General features: G+C 36.3%; 1 protein-coding gene across 1 annotated transcript in view; it reads right to left on the bottom strand.

Annotated features, from left to right (window-relative positions):
* Positions 1–2,056: 2,056 nt before the first annotated feature.
* LOC148862085 (solanesyl-diphosphate synthase 2, chloroplastic-like) overlaps positions 2,057–10,701 on the bottom strand; it is a 33,021-nt gene continuing 24,376 nt past the window's right edge. Inside the window, exons 5-6 of the mRNA XM_088984153.1 lie at positions 2,953–3,080; positions 2,057–2,857 (exon numbers count right to left, since the gene is read on the bottom strand). Coding sequence (XP_088840279.1) covers positions 2,309–2,857; positions 2,953–3,080 — 677 coding nt within the window. The 3' untranslated portion in view covers positions 2,057–2,308. The remainder of the gene's footprint in view (positions 2,858–2,952; positions 3,081–10,701) is intronic.

Below are 10,701 nucleotides of genomic sequence, written 5' to 3'. Positions count from 1 at the left end.
AATACTAATGGCTCTTGAAGGGAAAATCCTGGTCCAGGGGGAGGTGGAAGAGTGATAAGGGATAGCAATGGAATTTTTCTTATTGGTTTTTCTAACTCATATGATGACTCTAAATCCTTGCAAACTAAATTTCTAGCTGTTTTGGATGGTATTCAAAGATGTATCGGTTTAAGTTACTTGAACATTGAGATCGAGAGTGACAATAGCACTATGATTAACATCATGACAGGTAAGAGTCTCATCCCTTGGTCGCTTACTACATCTACAACAAGATCAAGATTCAAGACTTTGACTAATGGGTTGCACCATTCAATGTGGTTTCTAATGGTGCTCTAGCGAATAGAGGTATTTCTAATGGTGTTATTCCATCACTGAACTAACTTTCAATATAAGAGTCCTAATTTATGAAGATCAATGTGGTATCCCTTCAGCTAGAATTAGGTTTTGTTATAATGGTTGAGTTGCTTGTTTTGTTTTCTTTTTGTATGCCTGAGATAGTAATGGGGAGTGTTTTGTTTTCTTTTTATTCTCCCTTGGATAATGGTTGACAAATTTGCAAGATGACTGCCCCTCCACCTCCACTTGGAGTAAAGTTTGAGGTAAAAAAAAATGTATCGGTTTTTTAACCTTTGGATACATTTAATATAGCGATTTAGGTTCAATTTGGAAGGAATACAAATACAAATACATACAGGACAAATAAATATAAAATAATACAAAATATAAAGTTTTGCACTCTATGTATTTGTATTTGTACTCCTTCCAAATGGAGCGTAGGAAGAAAGGGTTTTATCAATTGTTAATACCCTTCGTACGGTTAAAATGTCAAAACCTCAAAGTGATTCTAACCACGAGCACAGCCTCTTTGAGCCATATTCAGTATTAACAGTAAGCAGGACTAGACAGTTGCTCACAATACCTAACAACAAGAATCCTGGCCTCTATCACAAAATAATCTAAATTCCATTCAGATCTTAATAAAACATCATTATTGTCTACGTCAGGAAGAAAACTTCTGAAACTAAATTCTAAAGGGTCGTTGATAATGGCTGAAGTTGCTGAAGTGAAAGACTTGTTGCTTTTCTTTTGGTTGATAAAATAATTAAATAGTAAAATTTTCTAATGTATAATGATATACCCAACTTCAGTTTCAGCCATGGAGCCCACAACCTCTTTAAAAACTTATTCACTAAAATACAAAGCAAGCTTTTCAGTTCAGTATCAAAGGGCCCCTTAGTCATCCATTAAAAGGAACTTCCCTATTTAAGAAATAACTCCAAACAATTAATGCTTCTAAGCGCATATGAGTCATTTGAAACTTAACTATTAACACAATGAATTTCTAGAGAATTTATTAATTTTATAAAAAAAAATTGCCTCCAAAAGCATCCCAAATTCAAAGTACAAAATAAAATATTACTAAAGTGAAACCCTAATGGCATTTCAATCTAAAACCAGATAGTTTATATTTTGATAGAATATCAGTGGGATGAAAAGTTCATTTGATGGTCAATTATAAGTCTTGGGAACAACGACTTGGCAAATAATGGCTTGAAGTCAATAATAGGGAATGCCTTGTGGAAAGGGATCATTTTGTTTTAGACTTCCAGTTTTATTGACTTGCTTCATTTTCTTGAAAACCTTATGACCTCATTGCAACATTTTATCAAGAATCATGGAAAACATGTCCTCTTACCTCTGAAATGAAAAGAAAACTACAATGGAATAATTTCAGTTCATGGAGAATCCAAACAGGGTATAAGCATACATACAGAATCATCATTATGCGCTTTAGCATATCTTGGATAAGGTGTAGATATGAACACATTACAATTCTACTTTAGACCTGCATTCATTGCACCATGACTTCATAGATGAATCTCTTTATGCATCTGTGAAACACATCAAATCCATTCATTGTACTTGGGGACTTCTTATAAGCGCAGAGGGATCAAGTATAACACCTCACCATTTCATACTGTGAAATACTTGCCATGGTGCAAGATGATGATTTTTTATTTCACAGGATAGTTATCATAGTAGCAGAGATAGCAAGTTTAACCCTTGTCACCAAGGAGTGGGGCATTAAATAGTTGCTTTAGCTTCTGTGCTTCAAGATTGTTATTGAACAACACTAGATCACATAAAATACAGATAAATCAAAGAAATGAAGAGAATAGTATACAATGAGAAAATATTTAAGCAAATGTAATCAACATCATGAAGAAGAGGACGCAATTGCATCACTGACAGAAAGACTTTGGAGAAGAGTACCATTACTCGTTTTGATTGTATTGTTGTTTTGCATCTAATCAATTCGCTCAAGATTGTACTTTACCATCCCTTCAAGAGCAGATTTGAAGTCACTTGTAGGAAGGCATTGGAGGCACTGGATTGCCTGATCAGCTATCTCCTTTGCTAAAGCTTGTGCTCTCTCAATTCCCCCAGACTTGTTAACCAATTCAATAGCCCCAATTAAGGATCCATCTTCAACAAACTCAGATTCAATGATTTCTCTAAGTTTTGGCTCATTTTCTAGAGCAAAAATAACAGGTGCAGTTAGGTTTCCTTTTGCCAGATCACTAGCAGCTGGCTTTCCCAGCTGTTCCGATGATTGAGTGAAATCCAAGATATCATCAACTACCTGGAATGATAGGCCAAGATTCCTTCCATATTCAAACATTTTTTCACATATGCTACTATCCACCCCACTAAAAATAGCAGCACCTTTAGTGCTTGCAGCAATTAAAGAAGCTGTTTTGTAATAGCTCTTGATCAAATATTCCTCAAGTTCAACATCACAGTCATAAAGGCTTGATGCCTGCTTTATTTCACCACTTGCAAAATCTTTAATGACCTGCCATAATACAAATAACAATAAGCAGTAGTAAATTTCACTATGTTCCATGATGAGATTCTTTTATCAATAAAATAAGCAGTTTCCTTGTAGACCTGGCTGATAAGTTTTATGACTTCGATGTTTTCAAGATTTGCAAGGTACCATGATGACTGTGCAAACATGAAGTCTCCTGCTAGTACTGCCACTCTTGTGCCATATAATTGGTGAATGGTTTCTTTTCCTGCAAAGGGAATAGCAGTTATGCAAGTTCCATTTAACAATCACTCCCCTAAGAATGGACAAGAATAGTCATCCATACAGTTATACCCCAACCAATTATGTGCCAGAGACCATGTCTGCTCCTCCAAGATTGAATTCTTTAGATCATGGGTTTCAAGGTTTTATGGAACAACAATCCATATTGATTAATTAATATAGTAATATAAACATTTAGCTAAACAGGTATCTAGGTGTAGTGTATACAGTCCGGATTTTTTTTTTTTTTTGGTGAAACAGGTCAAGCTTTCAAGCAACATTTCACTGCTCAATGTTTCCTCTTCAGTCATCATCCAATTTAAACAATAAACCCATCCATGTAGAAAACAATCATGGAATGATTTTGGGACATGGAAACACCAACTATTGTTTTCCTGCAAACCTATTAATCAGAAGGCAATAACTTTCTTCTTTTGTGTCTATGTTTGTATGTCTCAATCATGGAAGCTGGTCTGTTCATTGGTGGGAGCATGGAACCTTGTTAGTTGTTGGGGATTGGCTTCCAAAGGACAAATATCCAGGAAATGGTTAGGACATACGACTGATTAACAGGATATAGATTGAATTCTGGAGCAGAGAGAAAATTTAATTGTACAAAAAATTTCAGTTCACCCTTCTTAACTTTAGAGACACTAGTAGTGAATATGATATACTATTTACCATATACATAGTCAGAGTGGCTGTAAAGTGGAGTTCAGGAACTTTCAGTTTTCCATTTTTTTTTTCTAAATTTTGAGTCATGGGAGTAATTTCATCATTTTAATTTTCAATGTAGGGTCGGTCATCTTAAGTTGTTAATTAGGTAACTGTTAGGGTTTATTTGAAGTTATAGCATTTTTTTCTCTTAACTGGGTGTGCAGTGGCAGTTAATTATAGTAACATGCAGACACAGAGAGGCTCTTTCCAAGATTTGAACCCTGGTCACCCAGGTTGAAATGGAGAAATCCATCTCTTTCTGATCCTTTGTCTCTTCAATCCTCATCTTAAACCTTCCTTAGCCCTATCCCCATCTTCATAGTCCGAAATTGTAGCTTTAAAACCTTATCGTTACCAAAGCTCTGCTTATCTTCTTCTCTTTTTATAACAATCCCTATTTTTGGCACCTACCAAGTGTTCATAGGAATGTTGGCTATGCATCCTACACCACTAACCACTTCACCCAAAACTTATCACTATTCATCTGTTCATGCAATTTTAAACTCCATTACTTTTGATCAGTAACATCGAACTCAGCAGTGAAAGAATAAATTAAGTCAAAAAGCTAAATTTCTTACAGTTTAAAACAGTCTACCTTTACACAATAATAAGAGACATACCTTTACACAATAATAAGAGACATACCAATTCAGCCACTTTCAAGTAAGAATTGCATTCAACACAAGCTGTTTCTGTTCTTAACCCTATAACCATAGCTAAAAGATGCAACTGGCTTCACCACATGCCATATTCTGGCTTCAAAGTTAAACAATTTCAAGCCTTGCATAAACCTTGAAGTTTTTTTTTTTTTTTTTTGCTTTATTCTTAGAGACATCACAAATGTGGCTGGAAACAGAATAGTATTTGAATTTTGAAAAGCTTCTTCCACTAAGATAGGAGCCAAAGCAGGTAAGTTAAATGGTTTGCTCCACTAACCCAACTATATGCTAAGAGTCACATTGACAAATATATTTGATCTGTAGTATACTGAATAAACTCCATGCAAAGTTCTCATCATAACCTCTTTGTTTTTTATTGAAAATAAGTAGAAAAGAAAATTCATCAGAAAAAAAGAAGGAATACAAACAGAGGTGATAAGAAATCATACCAAATAGAAAGAAAAGCCACCCCTGAAAGCAACCCTACAAAACAGAAACACAAACCCCCTATGCTTTTGAATCGTAGAACCTACTCCACACAATTACAATTCTTTACTCAACCAAAGAAGAACAGAAGAAAAAATCTTCAGCTCCCACTACCTCCAAAACTTTCTTCCTCCAAAATCAACAACCATTTTCTTCAGCTTCTCTAAAGAATTTTCTTGCAAACTCCTCACCCTCTAAGAAACAAATCCCCAATATTTTACTCACCTCCACCTCCTTGTTAGCAACCTCTTCCCAGTCAACCCTTCTTTGAACAACATAAGTTTTGTCCACTTTCACTTCCTCTTCCTCTTCCTCCTCCTGTAGCAAAACATTTGAGCCCAAATCTTCTCTATCTTCAAGTCTTCAACAGGTTTTCTTCTGTATTTTCTCGCTTCAAGGGCCTGAGCAGGATTTTCTGTGATCCCCAACCTAGCTTCAGAGCCATCTTTCTCTTCCTCTTGATTAGAAGCTTGACAAGTAGTGTTGGCTTGGCTATCAAGAACACCTCCAGACTCCTTAATACAAAAATCTTGAACCTGAGAAGATTGAGGATCATCAGACACCCCCACTTTACCTTTTTCCCTTTCTTTCTCTTATACACTCTCTTAAATGTATTAGACAGGCCAGCACCATGGACACCTTCTTTCAGCCAGGAAAAAGCCTTCGTCACATGCACCAACTGACCATTTTTTGAATTATTCATCTTTTTTGGTTAACTGAAAGCTTACTCTTACCTTTCTCTCCTTTTAAAAAAATACACTTCCCATCCTATTTTCTTTTCCTATCCAAATCTTTGCCTAGTTTCCCAATAACAACTTCAAAGTTCTCATCATAACCTTAGAAGGCTAGAAATAGAAAATTTCAAGTTATAAAAGGTTACTCTTCCTCACCCAAGACATAACTAGTGTTTAGAAAACTGGATTGGACTGGCCAGTCGGACCAGTTGAACTATGACCCGGGACCTTGGCCGGTTCGATCTTACCCCAATAATTGCTTTTGCTAAAAAAACAGGTGAACTGGTCCCGGTTTCATGAAACCACCCAGGTCTTTAATCAATTGAAGTTTCAAAATGTGTTTAACAAGATTTGACCCCATGACCAGTTGAACTATGACCCGGGACCTTGGCCGGTTCGATCTTACCCCAATAATTGCTTTTGCTAAAAAAACAGGTGAACTGGTCCCGGTTTCATGAAACCACCCAGGTCTTTAATCAATTGAAGTTTCAAAATGTGTTTAACAAGATTTGACCCCATGACCTCTTATTTTCATATATTTACCACTAGTCCACCTCTTAACTTGTGTTAATTGATGACTCTTTATTGTACATATTATTTTATTACACATGTATTTTAAAGAAAATGTAAATTAGGAGACTTGAACCCTTGTTATTTGCCTTAAAAATTAAGGAATTTGCCATCCATACACCATATTTAAGTATACCAAAAGTTGTAAAATATTATATATAGTATTTATATGACCTGTAATATATAGCCACATCATCATGGTTCGACCTTCGGTTCGACCCTGGTTGAACCTCTCCCCTCTCCGGTTCTATGCCCGGTCCGGTTCTTTGAACATTGGACATAGCACCTCACACCTTACCCCATGAAACAAGAGGCCCACAAAGCAATGGACCCACTTGATTGAGGAAAATGAGAAGCTAGTGGATGAACTATGGTACTGGACAGAATCCTTACAATTAATCATTTGATATCCAAGGGTCTCAACTTGGAATAATGCATGTTGCTTTTGTTAAGAAGAAGCTAAAACAAGTCCCTCATTTTCTGTCACATTGTCAGTTTATGCATGTGTTATGGTGCCACTTTATTCAACTGTTCAAAAGATCATGGGTCCACATGACTTCCTTGTGCTTATGCCATCTTGGGAAGTGAAAGGATACTCCAGAAGAGGCACCATACTGTGGAATCGATTACCTTTAGTTTTGCCTTGTGTTGGGGTATATATTTTCTTTTGGTAGAAGTTGGGGTATATAGTGTGATAGGAACAGAAGGATTTTCTAGTTGAAAAGTGCATCCAAGGAGAAGATAATTCAAAAAATGGAGAACACAATAGTCTGATGGTGCCTCATTCTGAAGGAGTTTAACTATTGTATCTGTGACTATGATCACTTCATATATCAATGGGAAGAAATCCTCTCAAATGATGTACCTATTGCTGGTTGCTCCTTTTGTAAATATTAGATGTGGTTCTAATTCATTAGCTGTGCATGCTCTATGTTTTTCCATGGGGTTTCTCCCCTATTTTCTATTATATAATGAAATCCCACCATTTATCAAAATATAAAAAGCCCCACAACCCTCTTTCTTCATGCAATATGTTAGTATTCCATTCTTTAACTACTGACATCTTTCTCTCTTAATCATTATCATGTTACCAAGACATCACTACCAAGTTTTATTTTGACTTTCCTTACCCATACTTGGCTTTGTTTGTCAGTTATTATTTTGAGTAGTAGCAAGGGGCAAACATGGATATTGAATTTTTTAGAAGTTAGCACAACATACTTAATTGAACTCAAAAAATCCTTATCTTAACTATTCACCCATAAAAAAAAAAAAAAAAGCCTTATCTGAACTATTTAAGGTTGGCTACAAAAATGCCATAACAACTTATCAAGAGACATGGATTATATGAAGCATTAACCTTGAAGATATCTTTGCTCATATGAAGAAATTCTAGGAGTCCTTTCATAATTTTAGTTTTAATTATCATAATGAAGTTTCAACTAACTCCGCCAGTGTGAGTTTGCCTTTTCATCCTTTTAGTTTTAATTATCATAAAGGAGGAGAGTTGCATCAGATCGGCACTTGGCAGCCATCATTAAAACTTGCCAAACTTTCATGGCATGGATCCTGATTTGTATTGGTGAAACAGGATTCATGTTGCCGACCCTATATAGTTGGGATAAGGCTTGGATGATGATGAATGAAGTTGACTGAATTAATTAAAAACTAAAACTTTTTAAATTTCTCAGGTTCTGAAAATGATAATCAAGTCACTGGTTTCACTAATTGTATTTATTGAAGTTTCACTAAATAGGTTCATTGTGTGTTCCTACCCAAGTAAATGTATTTTTCTGAGTTTATTCAGAAGCAAAAAAGTATAGGCTCACTGCCTATGTCTAACATCTACATATAATAACTTTTGCCAGTACCCAAAAAGCCATATTCATGGACAAAAGTGGAATTCAAAACTGCAGGAATAAACTGAATAAAATTCTTACATTTCATTGTTCAGTGAAAGATCTTCATAGAGAAAATAAGAGTGAAATCCTTGAAGTCTGTTATGATCCATTTATCCCATGTTGGTAGTATGGGATGCTAATGTGAGGTATCCGGTATCCCACATCGGTAGTATGGGATGCTGTTGTGTGGTATATATGTGCTTGGGTTCCCTCCCTCTAACAGCTAGCTTTTAAGGGTGAGTTCTCCTAAGGCACATAACAAATGGTATCAGAGCCTACACTATGCCTCCCAGTTGCAATCGTGTGGCGCAGGTGGTGACGTCGGTATTGCAGTGTTCGGCCGGGACTAGGTGGACTACTGCAAAGCAAACCTGCATGGGCACCGGGAATGCAGAGCGTGGTGGAATGTTACGATCCATTTGTCCCATGTTGGTAGTATGGGATGCTAATGTGAAATATCCCAAATTGGTAGTATGGGATGCTGTTGTGGGGTATATATGTGCTTGGGTTCCCTCCCACTAACAGCTAGCTTTAAGGGGTGAGTTCTCCTAAGGCACATAACAAAGTCATGTACAAGTTGCCCACATAAATAGAGAAGTTTTAAAGGTAACAGAAAATTTCTTATATACAAATTCAAGTAGCGATTGCATTTTGGATAGTGGGAGTGGATCACATTTGAATGAAAATTCCATTATGGCACAGAACTAAGATTGTTGAGAAGTTTAGACTTTCAACGTTTATTGTGGGCAGAATGGCCTTTTACATTTGTTATTTCTTAATGTAATAGGAAGTAGAGTATGATAGTCTTTTTGTACACTTATTTTGGCATAATCTACAATTAGAAAGGGGATGGACAAGAACCCCATGATTGCCTCTTCTCTTTCATCATTCTATTCATCTTCTTCCTCTCTCAAAACAAAATAATTTATTTATTCCATTTATTTGTACATCAGAGTGTTAGACAAGTTGGTGTCAAAGCCAGGTTCTTTTTTCTCTTCTTTGCACATGACACCCATATAACTAGGGTCAGCAGCATGTATGGGGGATTGAAGGACTGTTCAAGTGAGACCAAATTTCCTGATTTTTAGAAGATTTTTGGAGAAGAAGCTGGTCCAGTTCGATGCCTAAATGGTGTTCCCAAAGAGAGAATTCTACCCAAAAATCAAGAAAAAGCAGAGATAGAAGAATTTGTTTTGGTTTAGGATTTTAGAAGGTGATTGGAGTTAGCACTCAGGCTTCCTTTTACTCACTTTTATATCCATTTGGAGATTTCCACCTATTTTAGGAACTCCATTACCTGGAGAGAGAGAGCCCTATTTCTCTCCTTATGTTCTTGCCACCAAGGTTGTTTTGCCCTGTAAATGGTTGGTATTCTGATCTACAGGTCAAGAATATCTATATAGTGGATTGGTTGGTTACTCAATGTATTATTGGAGTTTGTTTGGAATGAATGGTGATTTGAAACAAAGTTTGGAGTTGGGAGTGATTCTAAGTGGGTCTTGAGAGAACCCTAATGCACCAGTGACTATTGCAAAGTTTGATGGAGGAAATTATTTAGAATGGACTTGGTCTATTTGCATATTCATAGGTGGATGTGGAAAACTTATCTATATTAATAAAATAGTGGTGGAGTTGGAGAATTCAAATCCTATGTATGCTCAATGGACATAGGAAAATTATATGGTAGTGTCATAGCAAGTGAATTCTACGTAGCTACATATTAGCAAAAGTATTTGTGGATGAAGAGAATCAAGGATATATGGGACAGTATAGTAGAGATAATATATACATAGAGCATGGATGTCGCTACTTGCTACAGCCTACCAATTGCAAAGTGAAGTGAACAATCTACAAAGGAGGAAAAATCTTTAGCAATTTACTTCCCCACCTTGAAGTCTTTTGGCAAGAAATTGATCACTTGGTGACTGTAGAATAATAGAACCTAAACAATGATATAGGAACCTTGTTGAAAGGAATATAATCTTTGAATTTCTAACTGGGATGAAATAGGAATATGATACAAGATGACAGGATATCCTTACTCATGGAGACATTACTTTGTCTCACGGCCTACTTACTAGCCCATAATGAGGAGAATATGGGGGAAGTCTACTGCTACAAATGCCTGCTAGAGTATTCAGTTCATGTCAGTGAGAAGCCTAAGGTGTTACCCATGTTAGCTAATTTAATAATCCAGAGGACAATTGTTTGAAGTTATATCCAAATCTTAAACCTGATAGATTCATAAATAACAACAAGAAGGATAGCAATGACTCCAATTCGAGAAGTTTGGCAAGCATAGATGGTTGGAGAGTGTAATTGGGAGCACCTCTATAAATCCTTAGTTTATCTATAGCAATTGTCCATATAGATACTCATGTCACTACCAATCATGCTACCATTTCAAGCAGAGATTTAAAAGGCATGGGAGGTGTGCCCTTGGAGGCAAACTTCTAGGCAAGACGCCCCCAAAATGCCATGAGGTGTATTCCAGAGACAGTGATGCCTCTAAGGCATACACTTCATATGCCTTTTGCATA

Source organism: Nelumbo lutea, chromosome 4 (assembly GCF_056320005.1).
Source record: "Nelumbo lutea isolate HS-2025 chromosome 4, American lotus-T2T, whole genome shotgun sequence".
NCBI lineage: Eukaryota > Viridiplantae > Streptophyta > Magnoliopsida > Proteales > Nelumbonaceae > Nelumbo > Nelumbo lutea.
The sequence above is the reverse complement of the archived record's forward strand: the minus strand, read 5'-3'. Positions and strand labels throughout refer to the sequence as shown.